The 19,995-nt window shown below is 35.8% G+C and overlaps 1 protein-coding gene across 1 annotated transcript in view; it reads left to right on the top strand.

Moving 5' to 3' along the window:
* LOC115422987 (forkhead box protein J3-like) overlaps nt 1-19,995 on the top strand; it is a 331,117-nt gene that overhangs the window by 122,504 nt on the left and 188,618 nt on the right. Inside the window, exon 4 of the mRNA XM_030139653.1 lies at nt 11,712-11,786. Coding sequence (XP_029995513.1) covers nt 11,712-11,786 — 75 coding nt within the window. The remainder of the gene's footprint in view (nt 1-11,711; nt 11,787-19,995) is intronic.

Below are 19,995 nucleotides of genomic sequence, written 5' to 3'. Positions count from 1 at the left end.
TTTCAGGGGCCACATTCAGCCTGATTTGATCTCCAGTGGGCCAGATCGGTAAAATAATAGCATAAAAACCTATAAATAATGACAACTTCAAGTTTTTGTCTTTGTTTTAGTGCAAAACCCCCCATTAAATTATACAAATACTTACTTTTATAAACTATCCAAACAAAAAAGATGTGATTAACCTGAAAAAACTGAAATTTCTTCACATAAATAAGTGCAATTTTAACAATATTATGCCTCAGCTTAATATTCATACATGTGCATTATGGATCAGATCTACAAAGACTCTAAACCTTAGTAACAGGCAGAAAACTGTTAAAATTGTGCTTAATTTTCTTTAGACATTTCATTATTTGTTCAGGTTATTCACATTTTATTCAAGTCTGACAAAACAAGGTTAAAGGTGGAATAAGGCTTTTGCACAGTACTGATAGAAGCTCGATTTTGGGGTTGGCATCTGGTAGACGATTTGAACGCAATAATCACTATAGTTATGTAAATTTTTATATTGCGTATTCATGGATGTATCTTGTGGTGGAAAAATTTACTTTTCATATTTTATACTCTTTATATTTTATACTGTTAGTACATCTTCTTTTAATGCTGAGTCATTATTCATTATGTGTGATGTTTACCACTCTGTAACACCCCCAACCCAGGAACGGAGTTCTTGCCTTGAGTTAAAACCCAAACACCTAAATGTCTGAATGTGTAGATAGAGGATGGCGTCTGCACTCCAGATAGGATCCAAGCAAGGTTAGAGTGAAGAGGTCATCATGACCTCTTCACGGAGCGGAGAAGGAGTAGTATTGGGTGGTACGATGTACGTAAGGAATGACATCATAGTTTGAGGGGGTTGGATTTGGTTCTATATAATCTTCAGTTTTCTCTTGTTTAATCAGACTTCACTTACAGAGTTTCTCTGTGATTGACTTCTCAATAAATGCATTTATTTATTTTAACTCTAACTTTCTCTCCTCCTCTTTGTGTGTGGGTTATCAGTTGAACATTTCCATAACAATCTAAATGAAGGAGTGGAAACATAAGTGTTGTGCTGTCAAAGTGCATGGAAATATGTGGATAAAGACTTCTGCTAATGGAACTGCATTGAAATTGATATATAATTGTTTTTGCACATGCATACAAGTGTTTGACATGCAGGAAAACCAACAAACACCAGTGAAGCTTTTGAAATTTACAGTGTTTTCATTGGTTGATGGAGTCTGTATTATGTATAGATCAGGGGTCTCAAAATCATTTTCTTTCAGGGGCCATATTCAGCTCGATTTGATCTCCAGTTGGCCAGACCAGTAAAATAACAGCATAAAAACCTATAAATAATGACAACTTCAAATTTTTGTCTTTGTTTTAGTGCAAAAACCCCCATTAAATTATACAAATACTTACTTTTATAAACTATTCGAACAAAAAAGATGTGATTAACCTGAAAAAACTGAAATTTCTTCACATAAATAAGTGCAATTTTTACAATATTATGCCTCAGCTTAATATTCATACATGTGCATTATGGATCAGATCTACAAAGACTCTAAACCTTAGTAACAGGCAGAAAACTGTTAAAATTGTGCTTAATTTTCTTTAGACATTTCATTATTTGTTCAGGTTATTCACATTTTATTCAAGTCTGAAAAAACAAAGTTAAAGGTGGAATAAGGCTTTTGCACAGTACTGATAGAAGCTCGATTTTGGGGTTGGCATCTGGTAGACGATTTGAACGCAATAATCACTACAGTTGTGTAAATTTTTATATTGCGTATTCATGGATGTATCTAAATGAAGGAGTGGAAACATGAGTGTTGTGCTGTCAAAGTGCATGGAAATATGTGGAAGAAGACTTCTGCTAATGGAACTGCACTGAAATTGACATATAATTTTTTTGTACATGCATGCAAGTGTTTGACATGCAAGAAAACCAACAAACACCAGTGAAGCTTTTGAAATTTACAGCGTTTTCATTGGTTGATGGAGTCTGTATTATGTATAGATCAGGGGTCTCAGACTCATTTTTTTTCAGGGGCCACATTCAGCCTGATTTGATCTAAAGTGGGCCAGACCAGTAAAATAATAGCATAAAAACCTATGAATAACACTGGTCAACAACAAATTTAGTGTTGAAGTTTTTTGAGCTGATTTAGGATCATTTTGGTGTGCTGAATCCAAAAATCACATTCATTTTGCTCAATCAGGTCAACTTTCTGAACTATGCTACATATTGGCTTTTTAACATTTTTGCTTACATTTATGGGCATTTTCACATCATATGATACAAAATTCTTCCATATTTCTTGCAATAAACGAGTTCTGAAGATTTTACTTTTGCCAATTTATGATTGTTTTTTTTTTTTAATATTACAGGTGAATGAAATGGCTTCGACTAGAAGCTCTTGCAAAAATAAGCCTGACGTATTCTGCTACATCTGCGGTGAATACACCATTGAACCTAACAGGAATCAAGTCACAAGTTTCATAAAGTGTGCTTACCAATCTTATTTTGGTATTAATGTAATTAAATGTAATCAATTTTGTGAGAAGATCTAATTTTTCAAAATCAAATTAGCAAAAAAACCTGACCTGATTGAGAAAAACAGATGTCATTTTTGGATTTAGCGGTGCAAAATGGTCCTAATTCAGTTGAAAAAACCTAGACAACTTGCAAAAAACATTTTTTTGTAACCCAATGTAATGACAACTTCAAATTTGTGTCTTTTTTTTTTTGGTGCAACCCCCCCCCCCCCCCCCATTAAATTATGAAAATACTTACTTTTATAACTATTCAAACAAAAAAGATGTGATTAACCTGAAAAAACTGAAATTTCTTCACATAAATAAGTGCAGTTTTAACAATATTATGCCTCAGCTTATCATTCATACATGTGCATTATGGATCAGATCTACAAAGACTCTAAACCTTAGTAACAGGCAGAAAACTGTTAAAATTGTGCTTAATTTTCTTTAGACATTTCATTATTTGTTCAGGTTATTCACATTTTATTGTTACAGGATATATTTTCATAATTTAATGTTATTTTTTGCACTAACACAAGACAAAAATTTGAAGTTGCCATTATTTATAGAAATAATGTAAATTTTTTTTTTTTTCATATCAAACCGAGAAGAAAATATGGAGTCATTATTTTTCGTAGGTTATTATGCATTTATTTTACTTGGTCTGTATGAGGAACCTGAACTAAAATGAGTTCAACAGCCTATACTATGGAATTTTTACACTTAGCAAATTCATCCCATGCGCCGGATTGGAACCTTTCGCGGGCCACATTTGGCCCCCGGGCCGCGTGTTTGAGACCCCTGATTTAGGGAAAAATTCTCCCAGTATCAGCTTCCGTTCTAATACAGTACAAGCTGATAATTGGTCAACCTTTACCCTCCACTCCCACTTCTGATGAGTTTTTACAGTTTTTCTCCTTATTATAAAGCAGTGATAACAAAGAATCCAACACCGTGATTGGACTTTGAAGTAAAAGTGTATGCAACTTTTTGATACTGTAGACCAGGGGTGTCAAACTCATTTTCTTTCAGGTTCCACATTCAACTAATTTGATCTGAAATGGGCCGGACTAGTAAAATAATCAAATAGTAGCCTGTAAATAATGAAAACTCCAAATTCTTCTTTGTTTTACTGCAAAAAAATTAACATTAAAGTATGAAAATATTTACATTTACAAACTATCCTCAGAAAAAAGATGTGAATAACCTGAAACGTACATTACAGATTGGATTTACAAAGGCACAAAACATTCAGAAACAGACAGAATATTGTTTAAATTGCACCTAATTTTCTTTAGACATTTCACATTGTCCATATTTGTTCAGGTTATTCATATTTCACTGTTAAAGGGTAGTTTGTTAATGTAAATATTTTCAGAATTTAGTTTTTTTTTTGCATTAAAATAGAGAAAAATATGGAGATGTCATTATTTACAGGCATAATATATATATATTTTTTTTCCACATTAAATGAAGAAGATTAAAGAAGAAAATTTGGAGTCATTACTTATAAGTTAACATGATAATTACCCCGCCTCCCAAAGGGGAGGCAAGGGGTATGTTTTTGGTTTGGTTTGTTTGTTTGTTTGTTAACACTCTAGCAGCAAAACTATTTATTCAATTCATACCAAATTTGGTTTATAGATTGCCAGTGACCCAGAATAAATCTGATTACATTTCGGGAAAAGTAGGTCAAAATTATTATTTTTTTTTTCATGAATTTTTAAGTTTTTTTCCCCCATTTTCTTAAAATGGGGAAAATTTCAAATGTCTGTAGCAGCAAAACTGTTGGTTGAAATCATGCCAAATTTGGTTTAGGGATTCCCCGTGACCCACAATAGATGTCATTACATTTTGGGAAACATAGGTCAAAGCTTGATTTTTTTAAAGAATTTGTTAAACCTGTTTTTTTTTCCATTTACTTATAATGGGTGAAATTTCACATGTCTGTAGCAGCAAAACAATTGGTTGAATTCATACCAAATTGAATTTACAGATTGCCAGTGACCCAGAATAGATCTCATTACATTTTGGGAAAAGTAGGTCAAACTTCAAATTTTTAATGAATTTTTAAACAAATTTTTTTCCCATTTACTTATAATGGACAAAATTTAAAATGTCTGTAGCTGCAAAACTACTTGGTGATTTCATACCAAATTAGGTTAATAGATTGCCAGTGATGCAGAATAGATGTGATTATATTTTTGGGAAAAGTAGGTCAAAGTTTCAGTTTTTTAGGAATTAAAAAAAAAATTCTTCTATTTACTTATAAGGGGCAAAATTTCACATGTCGATTACTATGTCTATAACTATTGTTTGAATTCCTACCAAATTGGGTTTAGAGATTCCCCATGACCCACAATAGATCTCATTACATTTTGGTAACAGTAGGTCAAAGTTTAAATTTTTTTATGAATTTGTTAAATCTGTTTTTTTTCCTCATTTATTTAAAATGGGTGAAATTTCACATGTCTGTAGCAGCAAAACTATTGTTTAAATTCATACCAAATTGGGTTTAGAGATTACCAGTGGCCCAGAATAGATGTGGTTACATTTTGGGAAAAGTAGGTCAATTTAAAATTTTTTATGAATTTTTAAAGTCTTTTTTCTTTGCCATTTATTTATAATGGGCGAAATTTCAAATGTCTAAAACAACATCAATTTTGTTTCAATTTACTTCAAACATGGCACATATATAGAAGCAATTGATATGATGACATCAGCTGGATCGATGCCAAAATAAGCTACAACATATGTGAGGGGCGGGGTTTGTTGAGCCTGGAACCACTTGTTTGACTTAATAACACAGTGGTCTTAAAGTGGAACCTGAACTGAAACTAGTTCGACACCCTTGATTGTAAATATCTTCAGTGTAATTTTTACGCTTTGCTAATTCATCCCATTGGCCGGATTGGACACTTTAGCGCAGGAGTGTCAAACTCATTTTGGTTCAGGGGCCACATTCAGCCCAATTTGATCTCCAGTGGGCCGGACCAGTCAAATAATAACATAATAACCTATAAATAATGACAACTCCAAATTTTTTTGTGCAAAAAATAACATTAGATGATGAAACTATTTCTATCCAAAACAAAAAAAGATGTGAACTACTGGAAAACAATGAAATTTCTGAAGAAAAACATGTACAATTTTATCAACATTATGCCTCAACTTATGATTTCTACATGTGCGTTACAGATCAGATCTACCAAGACACAAAACAGGCAGAATATTGTTAAAATTGCACTTAATTTTCTGTAGATATTCCAGGTTGCTCATATTTGTTCAGGTTATCAACATTTTATTATTAAAGGATAACAGAATTTAATATTCTTTGCAATAAATCAAAGACAAAAAAAATTGGTGTTGCCATTATTTAGAGCAGGGGTCTCAAACTCATTTTCTTTCCGGGGCCACATTCAGCCCAATTTGATCTCGAGTGGGCCAAACCAGTAAAATAATTGCATAATAACCTATAAATACCGTCAACTCCAAATTTTTGTATTTGTTTTAGTGCAAAAACCCCCATTAAATTATGAAAATACTTCCTTTTATAAACTATTCAAACAAAAAAGATGTGAATAACCTGAAAAAAATGAAATTTCTTCAGAAAAATAAGTGCAATTTTAACAGTATTATGCTTCAACTTATCATTTATACATGTGCATTATGGATCGAATCTACAAAGACACTGTTGTTCGTCTATCAGTCTCAATGACAACCTTGACTTCAGTTTTTGTGGCTCCTGGAGTGGCTTGTCAGCCCTCTTTTTGCCCTGAAGTATCTGCCACAAAGACACTAAACACTGAGTAACAGGCAGAAAATTGTTAAAATTGTGCTTCATTTTCTTTAGCCATTTCAGGTTGTTCATATTTGTTCAGATTATTGACATTTTATTGTTACAGGATAGTTTGTAAATGTAAGTATTTTCATAATTTAATGTTATTTTTTACACTAAAACAAAGACAAAAATTTGACAAAGACAAAATTTAGTCATTTATAGGCATTGTGTAATATTTTTTTCACATCAAACCGAGAAGAACATGGAGTCATTATTTTTTGTAGGTTTTTATGCTGTTATTTTACTTGAGGTCATATTGGTCTGTATGTGGAACCTGAACTAAAATGAGTTTGACAGCCTTGACTGTGGAATTTTGCACTTTGCAAATTCATCCCAGGGGCCGCATTGGAACCTTTGGCGGGCCGCATTTGGCCCCCGGGCCGCATGTTTGAGACCCCAGATAATGCATGGCATAATGTCATATTATTTTTCTCACATTAAACCAAGAAGAAAATTTGGAGTCATTATTTCTAGGTTATTATGTTGTTATTTTTGAGTTTGATGCCCTTGACTGTTAATATCTTCAGGGTAATTTTTGCATTTTGCACTTTGTAAATTCGTCTCGCAGGCCGGATTGGACCCTTTAGCGCACAGGTGTCAAACATGCAGCCCAGGGGCCAAATCTGGCCCACCAAAGGGTCCGATCCGGCCCCTGGGATGAATTTGTCAAATGCAAAAATTACACTGAAGTTATTAACAATCCTTTTAATTCTGGTTCCACATTCAGACCAATTCAATCTCAAGTGGGTCAGACCAGTGAAATACTATCCTAATAACATATAAATAATGACAACTCTAAATTTTTCTCTTTGTAAATGTAAGTATTTTCATGTATTTACACTAAAATAAAGTATAATTTCACAAAAAGAATCTGAACAACGTGAACAACCTGAAATGTCTTCAGAGAAGTAAGTGCAATTTTAACAATATTCTGCCTGTTACTAAATGTTTTGTGTGTTTGTAGATCCACTGTGATCTGGAAGTTATAATGTACATGTGGAAATGATAAACTGAGGCATAATATTGTTAAAATTATACATACAGGAGGTCCTTGGGTTACGAACGAGTTCCGTTCCTACGCTGGCGACGTAACCCAAATTTCCGCGCAAGTCGGAATCAACCCTTTAATACCCTCTAAATCGCTAAATAAATATCCAAATACACGTATTACGGGCTTTGTCCTTAATAATGGTCGCCACGGTCGACCGACTGAAGCCTAAGGCTTTACCGATATTCGTCGGCGTCTCGCCTTTCTTTGATCTTTTGATGATATCCAGCTTTGTTTCCATCGTAATGGCTTTCCTCTGGGCTGGACCAGCATCGCTAGAAGATACTGCTTTCTTTTTTGGGGCCATGATGTGAAAAAGGAGGGTGAAAAAGGCGAGGATACCGAGAAAATTACGGAGCACAAACACAGACACTCTACACTATGGGGCTGGAGACAAACTGGCGGATGAGACTCAGACGTCGTAAAGTCGAAACAGCGTAGGTCGAGTACCGCGTAACCCGAGGACCTCCTGTATTTTTTCAGTTTGTTCATGTTATTCACATTGTCTGAAAGGGTAGTTTGTAGATGTAAACCTTTTCATAATGTAATTTTACTTTTTCACTCTTAAACATAGAGAAAAGTTTGGAGTTGACATTATTTATCTATTATTATGTTATTGTTTCACTGGTTCGGCCCACTGCAGATCAAATTTAACTGAACGTGGCCCCTGAACTAAAATGAGTTTGACACCCCTGCTTTAGCGGTTGGGTTTTGGCCCGTGGACCGCATGTTTGGCTCCTGTGCTGTAGACTGACACCATAACTTTGGAGAACAGACATCAGTGAAAGCTAAAAGTGCCAGAGTTTGCAAAGCCCAAAATATTCAGGTTTGTGCAGACATAGCAAGTAGCGCACAGGTGTGCAAAATGTGCTTGGGCAACAAAAAAACAATATGTAAATAAAGAAGAACAGTCCACAGAGGTGAGCGAAGTTCGACCAGGCTGCTCCAGTGACGGTCGACTCGGCGTTAATGATCCACCTCCCACTGGAACGCCACTGGAACAGATGGTCGCCGAGTCGGTGGCGGCGGTCGCTACCCGACTGTCACGCGTTTCGTTGATGGACGGCTTGTAACCGTTAGTGACCCGGCGCCGAAGTAGAGCGGCGAGAAGGTGGATCAGGTTGTTACGGTACGGAGAAGCCAAGGTTGGCGATAGTAGGAGAAACAAAACCAGTGTTGAGCAGTACGAACTCTGGAGAAAGAGCCGAGAAATTCTTCCTCCTCCTCTTCCTCCACAGTGGTATTAATTAGCAGCAGCAGATGAGTGGAGAACGGGAGCCTGAAGGGAGAACAGGTTCATGCCAGGTTAGCCTCTTTCTTTCTTTTTTCCTGCCTTTTCTTCTTCTTCTTCTCCCTCCTCATTTGTACACAACATACACACAAAACCAAAGGAGATGTTAATACTGTACAAATGTCGGTTTCCTCTCATTATTGCCAACGCTATGGATTTGTTCTTCGCTTATAATAACAAACAGCGACTCCAAACCGCTTTTTAGTTGAAACAAACACTGCTGGCGAATCGCAGTGAACCCCAAACCTGACCAATGATCTCTCCACCTCCTCAGGTTGTATCTTGGACATCTGTCTGTCTTTACTCCCAGCACCAGATGTTTCAGACTTCTTCTTCTATCGCGCATTAGAACAGTTTTATCTCCTTTCAACAAAGATACACAACAGAGCTGAACAGAAGGTCACGGAGGCTTGTCAAGTTGATTGGCACCATCGAGAAGGTGTTTTTTTTTTTGCTTTAATTTAGCAAAACACTGTTTTAAGTGTTAGCAAAGAAGCCTCTTTATACCCAACAGGTTGGATGTTTTTCGGAGGTTTCCAACACTGATACATTAACCCATAAAGACCCAAACAACCACCGGAGACCGAAACCATCTACTGATCTAAACTGTTTAATACCTGTCGATCCATTAATCCTATCAATACTTGTAAATAATCAGTGTAAAATACAGTTTGTCCTCTTTTCATGGTCATCAGATATGACCCATTTGGATGTTCAGAGGCTCTGTAGTTGCCATGGAAACACTGTCATCTTCTACAGCATTGATTCACCAGTAAAACCCATGGAGTTGGATCAAGAGAGTGGGTGGAGACACTTGTGTTTACATTCAGTTATTGATATCTTTATTGAAAAAGTCACTTTTTCCCTCAGTTTTCTGTGTCTCTGATTTAATAACCTTTGAATTTACTGTGAGCTTTAATGAACATTTAGATGATCAGTAATTTAAATATCAGAAAATACCTGATTTACACTGAAAAAATGCAAAAGACATAGGATAAAATTATAATAAATGGTGATAAATCACTTAAGAAAGGTTAAATCTACAGAAAAATCCATTCAGAAACTGCCACAAAAGTCACACTTGATCTTTATGGGTTAATACCAACTCCTAAACAGAACATTTCTACATTGTCAATGCTCGGCACACACACACGCACGCACACACACACACACACACACACACACACACACACATATATATATATACATATATATATATACATAAATCTACCAAACATCAGCTGATTTTGGCTGATGGCGGCCCATAACATATTATCTACCCAATTGCAGAGGCTGATATTTATCTGTTGTGTTTTATTAACCCTTTCATGCATAGTGGCCACCACAGTGGACAGTTATTCTACAGCTGTTCTCTTGTATATTCATATATTTTGTTGTTTTAGTTCCATATCAGCCAACACAGTGGACACTTATGCACCATCCCAAACACTGTAATTCAGACCATTACTGTAACTTTGCTGTTCTTTGTGGATCAGACCATTAAAATAATAACATAATAACCTATAAATAGTGTCAATTACAAAATTTTCTCTATGTTTTAGAGCAGGGGTGTCAAACATGCGGCCCGGGGGCCAAAACTGGCCTGCCAAAGGGTCTAATCCGGCCCCTGGGATGAATTTGTGAAATGCAAAAATTACACTGAAGATATTAACAATCAAGGATGCTAGAATCATTTTAGGTCAGGTCAATCTAAAGTGGGTCCGACCAGTAAAATGCTATCAGAATAACATATAAATAATGAAATTCCAAATTTTTCTCTTTGTTTTAGTGTACAAAAAAGTAAAATTACACAAAAATGTTTATATTTACAGACTAGCCTTTTACAAAAATGTGAATAACCTGAAATTTCGTAAGAGAAGTACGTGGAATTGGACCAATGTTCTGCCTGTTACTAAATGTTTTGTGTATTTGTAGATCCACTGTGATTTGTAAGTTGTGATGCATATGGATAAATGATCAACGAAGACATAATATTCTTAAAATTGCACTGGTTTTTCTTCAGAATTTTCAGTTTGTTCATATTTGTTCATGTTATGTTCAAGTACAGTTTGTAGATGTAAACATTTTCATTATGGAATTTGACTGTTTTCACTCAAAAACATAGAAAAAAATTCTGGAGTGGACATTATTTATAAGTTCTAATCCTCTTATTTATATTATTTTACTGGTCTGGCCCACTTTAGATCATATTAGGCTGTATGTGGCCCCTGAACTAAAATGAGTTCAATAGCCTATACTATGGAATTTTTACACTTTGCTGCTGGTATGTTGCCAAAAAGTGAAAATATCACCTATTTTGTATAAATGCAGTTTAAAGCTTAATCATGCAAGATCTTTACATGGTTATAGTCTATTTGTCAATGATCTGCAGATTCAGACGCTGACTTTATCCTCTGTCACTGACCCGGGTATGGTTTGCCTCATTCACACATTTGCATTTCAACCTGGCACTGCACGTATAAAAAAAAACAGGACACATATATTGTTCCCCCCAAGGTTTTCTTACCACTTTGGCTCAATGCGACTCTGCTTTTCTTTATGGACATATACTGTACTCTGTCCTCGTTCTAGGAAATCGAAAAAGAAAGGCACAAATGTGTCCAACCAATGCCTTTGTATGTTCGCCTAAATGCAGCCTTGAGAAATATAAGTCCAGTTTCACAAATGTCTGACAAACAAATGCGCTCTGTGAATGCGACTGTCGACGGCGCTGCTGTGAGAGCTTATGCTTCACCTATAGGCTCCTCCGGCTCAAAGACGCTTTGAAACATTAAAAGGCAGTAGAAGGTCTCACTCTTACTTATAGACAGAATATTTTTCCACAGTCTTACAGCTAACGTCTGGCAGCAGAGTCTCAACTCTATAACTAGTGTCATTTACTAACGAAAAAAGGGACTTTGTTTAAAGGTATTTTAATATTTTTGTTCTTCTCTCTTTTTTTTTTTTCTTCTTTCTTTCTTCTCCCCGTCTGTCTCCCTCTACAGAACTCTATACGACATAACCTGTCCTTGAACAAGTGTTTTCTCAAAGTGCCTCGCTCCAAAGACGACCCTGGAAAAGTAAGTATTTCCTCAACAATGTAATGCGACTGAAAAGCTCAGCTTGAATTACCGTGCAGCACACAATGAAAATGCAAGCCTATTCCAGCGAGCTTACAAATAAGGCCGAGGAGACGGCGATTAGTTTCCACGTGTTTAGATGCCCTCGTGGTGCACACACACACACACACACACACACACACACACACACTGGTGCATAAGTACACCCGTAGACTTTCTTTGTGGCATGCACAAACATACACACACACACATACACACACACACACAGAGCGTCTGCACTTAAAAGCAATTTGTAGCTCCATAACCGGCTGTGCTGAATGCCTAATGCCGCTTTCTCTGTTTTCGGCAGCTCTTCCGATATTGATTCTGCCAAGTAATAATGTGGTACAGGGAGTAATGAATAATAAGTATATGTAGGTACACTCCTTCAGATGCGACGGCATTCATGCATCTGTTATGCTTTATTAGGCCGCGTTTCACTCCCTCTCACACACACTCACACTTAAAAACACACACACACTTAAAAACACACACACACACACTTACACACACACACGTACAATCTGAGGAAGCTTTAGATAAGTTTCAGTTTGTGCATTTAAGAAGCCCGGCTGCCACGTTCACCTCAACGGCATCGCCTTGATAACAACAATTTGTCAAGTCCTTGTTTGTGCTGAATTTTTAAGAAATTGCTCAGATGGGAAAAATATATAATTACAGTTGATCACTGAAGCTTGTCCGTACAAGATTTTTTAATAAAAAGCTCAAATGTATGCATTTCAGGGTTAACGCCAGTCGCAATGCACCGCTTTCACAAACTTTTCATTGAGCACTCAAAACTCGGCTCATTTTGCAGGAAAGGGGATGGGCGGTGGGTGGAGTAGGGGGGGGGGGCTGGAAAGCGTGAGGTGGAGGAGGAGGGGAGGGGGGGGGGTGTTCTCGAGACTGCAGGGATTTTGGAGCCATTGAAAAATGAATTAAGAGGGAAGAAGGTTTAAATAATTCAAACAAAATCCTTGGGCTTGAGTGGAAGCCTATAGTCTGCAAAGACACAAAGAGAGTGGCTCCCCCCTGATTAGCCTGACTTGGACCTGACCAGCACCTTAATTCACACCGTGGATCGAAGTAGTCGATACCTCGGCATGGGGGGAGGTCATGTGTGTGTAGAGGAGTTGAATGTACATGCTCTGGTTTGGAGCCATAGAGAGACGAGAGAAGCTAAATCATGCATGTGCTAACGTTAATTGGCTGTGTACTGTTCAGTGATGTGGGACTGAGAGACAGGGGGAGGAGAAGGGAGGCGAGGAAGGGGTGGTGGGGGGGGGTAGACGGGCTCTGTTTATGTGTGTGTGGCCTAGATGAACCTCCTGAATTCTGTCTGCATCTTTGGACCTCCTTGCAAGGGAAAAGGAAAAAAATGAAAAAATAAGGGGAGGGGGGGGCGGGGGGCAGACCAGGAGGAAATCAAGGACCTAAAAGCAATTGATTTTCCTCTCCTTATTGTATGTGTTTATTGTGGAAGCTGCTCTGTTTTAACGTTGTGTATCAAAAGGATTTGAGCGGATTTTCTGGGAGGAAGAAGCAGGAGGAAACGTAAAAACCAGAGAAAACACACAGGACGCCAAAACCAGAATAACAATATATACAGCACTTTTTTTTTTTTTTTATTGGTACGTGTGAGAGGCAACGAAGCAGAGTGGGAAGACTTTTAATTGTGCTCACACTGGGAAGAGTTGTTTTAGATTGATTATTAAAAAGGCAGGAAATAAATGATGAATGAAATTTACTCAAGTAGTATTCGAGAAAAAAAAAGTAGTTTAGTGGCAGTGGTTTGTGAAAAGTGGGTGTAATTACTGCTCTTTTTAAGATCCGGATTTAGACGCTTATAATTAGAGATGCACCGAGTCTCTGGGCCGATAACAAAGTCTGACCTAAGAACTACAATTGACAACACACACAAACATTTTTGTAACTTATTTTTTATGCAAAGGAGATCAAGTCGCAGTCGAGGGAGTGTTAATTGCTTCTGTTTCCTAGAAAGATCATGGTTTTTTTAATTTAATTTAATTTAATTTTTTAAGGAAGGATGATAAAGAAACAACATGGTCGATGGTTTTCCAACTGAATTCAGCTGTTTTCACTGTTGGAATGAAATCGATGGAGTTGAAGGTTGTTGTTTAGATTATTTTCCATCTTGACGTTCCAACAAAATCAGACCTGTATATTATTATTATCATGAACTTTTAGCCTTGGCTAATGCAAATAGTCACATGAAGGGGTGGGATTAAATAAGTTCTACTTCCTCCCACTCCTTTTCGAATGTGCAAATGAAGTCATGTATATGTATACGTTTTTTTCCATGATTTCTCACTACCTGTTTTATTTCTATAGACAAAGTGAGGTTACTTTGTCTTGTTGCATATTTGAAATAAATTAAAGTAAAAAAAAAAAAGAACTATTAGATGGCAAGGCAAGGCAAATTTATTAAGGCAATTCGAAGTGCTTTACAAAAGGATAGAAACACATAAAATTACATTAAAATCATAGAATAATACTAGGACAGTAGCAGAATAAAACATTAACCCTTTCATGCATGAATTATGAGATTTTTTTCTGACTATTTTTATTCCTCTTTAGGCATGAAAAAAACAAATGTGTTTGAAATTTTTTATGAACCTATTTTTCATGAAGTTACAAAAATGTTCACTCAGCTGGGCACCATGTGTTTCATTTTTGAAGCGACATACTGTGTGAAAACTATGAAATAAAAACATTTTTAATGCTGCTAGACTGATATTTTATCACATTTTAACATACGATAATACTAGTGATTACACACTCAGATAATATGCAAAAAAACATGTTTTTTTTTTTTTTAACTGTTAATTACAGTCTAATAACAATTAGCAATTGATTTATACTCAAATATGTTACTGCAGATCAGGTTTATCAAGAACAGGAAAGTTACAATAATGGGATGAATTACAGTGTATGGGATAGTGCATAAGCGTCCACTGTGTTGGCTGATATGGAACTAAAACAACAAATCCATGAAAATACAAGAGAACAGCTGGAGAATAGCTGTCCACTGTAGTGACCACTATGCATGATAGGGTTAAATAAAAGGAAAGTGCAGAAAAGACAAAAATAAAGAAAGAAATTAAACAAAAATAAGAGGCAGTTAAAACAAAAACTTTAAACAGTTTTGATTAAAATTAAGAATTTAATGTTAAATCAATAAAAAGTGTTAAAATTATCAGTTGCTGTCACAACAACAACAAATAATACTCTAATCAAAGGTAGCTGTAAACAAATGAGTCTTTAACCTTGATTTAAAAAAAAAAAAAAAAAGAAAAAGAGTTTCAGCAGAATATGTGTAAGCGGTGGTGTCGGACTCTGCGTTGTGTTTTTTTAAGGACGAGACCCACATGTACGACTTGGGAGGCAGTCTCCGTTTATTGATTTTTCGTTCCTGACAGAAGTGACAAAACACAAAAACCTCTGGTCAACGAACCCCGTAAAACAAGCTCCTACACAAACCAAAATGATACAGAAATGTGTTTCAGCACATTATAAGCACCTCATACAGCTTGAACTAGCCAGTTCATATAAAAGAAATTAAATTAGCAGAGGCTAAACCAAAAATTTTCATGAGATGCACGGCTGCTTACCTCTCCCACAGAAATCCGGAACAAAAGGGAAGAAGTAAAGGCGCGAAAACTCTGGTTATAGCGCACAGTGTCACACTGTAAATTGCTTGTTGGGGAGCAGACTGAAATTAAAAGTTCCACCTACTGACTTGGAGTTATGGTTAAAGATCTGAAGCTGGTCCGTGAATATTACACTGGGTTACAAAAAAATGTTTTTTGCAAGTTGTCTAGGTTTTTTCAGCTGAATTAGGACCATTTTGAACCACTAAATCCAAAAATGACATCTGGTTTTCTCAATCAGGTCAGGTTTTTTTTTAACTAATTTGATTTTGAAAAATTTGATCTTCTCACAAAATATAATAATTAATACCAAAATAAGATTGGTAAGCACACTTTATGAAACTTGTGACTTGATTCCTGTTAGGTACAATGGTGTATTCAGCGCAGATGTAGCAGAATACGTCAGGCTTATTTTTGCAAGATCTTCTAGTCGAAGCCATTTCATTCACCTGTAATATTAAAAAAAACATTAATCATAAATTGGCAAAAGTAAAATCTTCAGAACTCGTTTATTGCAAGAAATATGAAAGAATTTTATATCATATGATGTGAAAATGCCCATAAATGTAAGCAAAAATGTTAAAAAGCCAATATGTAGCATAGTTCAGAAAGTTGACCTGACTGAGCAAAATGAATGAGATTTTTGGATTCAGCACACCAAAATGATCCTAAATCAGCTCAAAAAACTTAAACAATAAATTTGTTGTTGACCAGTGTAATGACAGCTCACTGTTCCCAGTGAAATTCAAGGACTTGTTTTATTACAAAACTGTGCAAATAATGTTCCGAACCAAACCAAGGTCACTCCCAGACTCTGTTCAAAAGTTTCTGATACAGGAAAGCCGATATGATTTCAGAGGTGTTTGTATGTTTACGGTACAAAAAGCCGTTAAATCAGTGGTTTCCAACCTCTTTTGGCTTGTGACCCCATTTTAACATCACAAATTTCTGGCGACCCCACACATTCAAAGACAGAGACTTTTTTTTTTTTTTTTTGCTAAAACTAATTTGTTTTTGATCATGTAAGTCATCTAATAGTTTGTTATAATATGTTGCAAATTAATGTTAATTTTAGACGACATTTAGTCTATATAATGTATATTATTATGGACGGAGGCAGTAAATCCAGGTGTAGATTACTGCACAAAGTGAGAATTTGATTTTCCTTGGTCAGGATATGTACAGTCAGTCCAGCTTGGATTTACAAGGCTGACAATTAATACTGAACAAACAAGAACTCAAACTATGAATTATGAAAGAGCTGCAGCATCTGAAACTGACCACAATGAACATTTGACAGATAAACAGAACCACAGTGCTTCAGTTTCAACTTCACAGTTTGTCATGTCTTTTATGGATTGGGATTGTCTCTCAACTCAACATATATTTTTTATTAGTACATTTTTATTTTTATGAAGTACTAGAAATTTCAGGTGACCCCATTTGAATTCCAGGCGACCCCATGTGGGGTCCCAACCCCATGGAAAAACACTGTTAAATGTATACAAAGAAGCTGTATTTCTGTTATTGGAGTTAAATTATGGAATGACATAAATATACATGTAAAGATGTGTAATTCATTAATGGTTTTCAAAACATTGGTTTGTAAAGATATTTTTCGAGGAATATAAGCAAGAATGATTTTTGATGTATTGATTGGTTACATATTGATTGGTATCCTAAAACCGATTTTGATTTCAATAAAAGCGAGGCGTATATAAGCGTTTAGCTTCTGCCTAAGCCTGTTCAGTCTCAACAGAATTCACAGTCAGTTAACTTCAAATCAGCCTCATTGATCATATGTTCTGTATTATGGAAGATGACTGAATTATGATGGTGATGAAATTCTTTATTCAGTCATCACATAATACAACCACTGTCAACAGTACAAACATTACCAACAGGTTAGTGAGTGAAAATTTAAGGCACAGGCAGAAGCATAATACTTAAATTAATTCAGCTACCCAGCATTCAATAATGGTAAAAGAAAACCCAAAAAATGCATACAACAAAACAAACAAACAAGCAAAAAACATAAAAAAGTGAAACTAAACCTGAAAAAACAGATTATGGTATGGTATGGTAATTAATGGTAATTTAATGTAGTCAAAAATAAATTATTTACTTTTTACTTATTAGATCTTAACAATTGTAGCCTTCAAAAATTACCCTACATACCATTAACTTAAACCTTAATGTGTTAATGCTAACTGCTAATGCTAATGCTAGGTACTGCATGTTTTTTAGCATTAGTAAAATGCAGAGACTGAATTTCACTACATTTTTTTTTAGAAATGACATGCCTCAGTAATTATAAAAGTACAAAATCTGACATACTTTAATAATATGAACATATATATTGGTTTATGTACATATATACAGTAGATTTCTAAATGTTTCAGTATAGAGAACCTGAAAAGTGAATGGATTGTAATGTGCAGACAGTGTTTTGCTCTGAGACAATCCTTTTGAGTAAAACCCATTCTCTCATTATTTCTCAGAATTTCACATTTTGACCCAATGCTGTATCTTGGAAACTCCAGCTAACCAACATTTGGACTGAAGTTTTCTTTATTAGTGACTCAAACTTGGTAAAGTTTCACTACTGTTATTCTGGAGGTGCTTTACTTGCAGACCAGAGCAGAAAAACTTTTTAACCTTTAAATTTGTACTGTTATGGGGAGTCAAAAACTAAAAATGACTCGGCAAAGAAGAATAACTCATAATGAATCTAGTTCCAGTCAGGTTGTAACGCTGTAAGATTCTCCAAATCTAATGTAGAGGTGGAAAACTCATTTTAGTTCAGGGGCCACATTCAGCCCAGTATGATCTGAAGTGGACCAGACCAGTAAAATAATAACATAATAACCTATAAATAGTGTCAATTACAAACATTTCTCTATGTTTTAGAGTGAAAAAAGTACAATGACATTATGAAAATGTTTACATCTACAAACTATCCTTTACAACAGGGGTGTCAAACTCATTTTACAGGGTGAGTCAGAAAAAACGCTCTTTCCATTTAAAGAAATTGTACTGCTAAAACGGAAACACTGATTTTTCTTTTGACCATACAGTCATATTGATGTGGTTATTGAGCATGTCTGGTGATGTAGTCATAGATTTATTGCATTGCATAAGAGAGAGAAGGTCCATTGTTTATTGGGCACTGAAATACCTGCCAACACAATGTATGCCACAGAGAACAAACTTGAAATTGACAACAATTACAGGAGTCGGGGCTTTGCTTTCACACTCAGGACATAGGCCTACATGACAGTGCCCTGGGAGTTTTCATCATGGCAAGACCACAGCGATTGCAGGTATTTCCTCATCGAGTTGTCTGTTTGGGTCAGGAGAGAGAGTGGCCACCTAGATCCCCGGACTTGACCCCCCTTGATTTTTTCTTGTGGGGGTATCTTAAAAACCGTGTGTATCAGACTGTTCCACAAACTCTTCAGGAACTCCGAAATCGCATCACGGCTGAAATCCAAGCCCTACGACGAACACGAATGGCGAGAAGAGCTGTGTTAGAGATGCGACAACGAGCACAGATTTGCATCAATCTGAACGGTAGCCAGGTTGAAGGTCGTGCCGGACGACTTCGTTGAGACAAAACATTTTGATGGCGAGTAAACATGCTGTAATGGTTGACAATTTCAATTTCATTCACGGTGGCATAAACTGTGTTGGCAGATATTTCGGTGCACAATAAACAATGGACATTCCCTCTGTTATGCTATGCCATAAATCAATGATTCAATCGCCAGACATGCTCAATAACCAGATCAATATGACTGTATAATCAAAAGAAAAATAAGCATTTCCATTTCAGTGGTACAATTTCTTTAAATGAAAAGAGCGTTTTTTCTGACTCACCCTGTAGTTCAGGGGCCACATTCAGCCCAGTATGATCTGAAGTGGACCAGACCAGTAAAATAATAACATAATAACCTATAAATAGTGTCAATTACAAAATTTTCTCTATGTTTTAGAGCAGGGGTGTCAAACATTCGGCTCGGGGGCCAAAACCAGCCCGCCAAAGGTTCCGGTCTGGCCCGCAGGATGAATTTGCAAAAATTACACTTCAGATATTAACAATCAAGGATGTCGAACTCGTTTTAGTTCGGGTTCCACATGCAGAACAATGTGATCTCAACTAAAATAATAGCATAATAGCCTATAAATAATGACTCCAAATGTTCTTAGTTTAATGTGAAAACATAATATTACATCTATAAATAATGACAACTCCAAATTTTTCTCTTTGTTTTAGTGTAAAAACTTACATTAAATGATGAAAACATTAACATTTACAAACTATCCTTTAACAATAAAATGCAAAAAACCTGAAATTTTGAAAGTGAAGTTTAAACATTATTCTTCCTGTTATTAAATATTTTGTGCCTTTGTAGATCCGATTCATAATATGCATGTATCAATGGTAAGTTGAGGTGTAATATTGTTAAAGTTGCACTTATTTTTCTCAAGAAATCTCA

This window comes from Sphaeramia orbicularis, chromosome 7, assembly GCF_902148855.1.
Source record: "Sphaeramia orbicularis chromosome 7, fSphaOr1.1, whole genome shotgun sequence".
Classification (NCBI taxonomy): domain Eukaryota; kingdom Metazoa; phylum Chordata; class Actinopteri; order Kurtiformes; family Apogonidae; genus Sphaeramia; species Sphaeramia orbicularis.
Note: the sequence above shows the minus strand (reverse complement) of the source record. Positions and strands in the feature narration are given on the sequence as shown.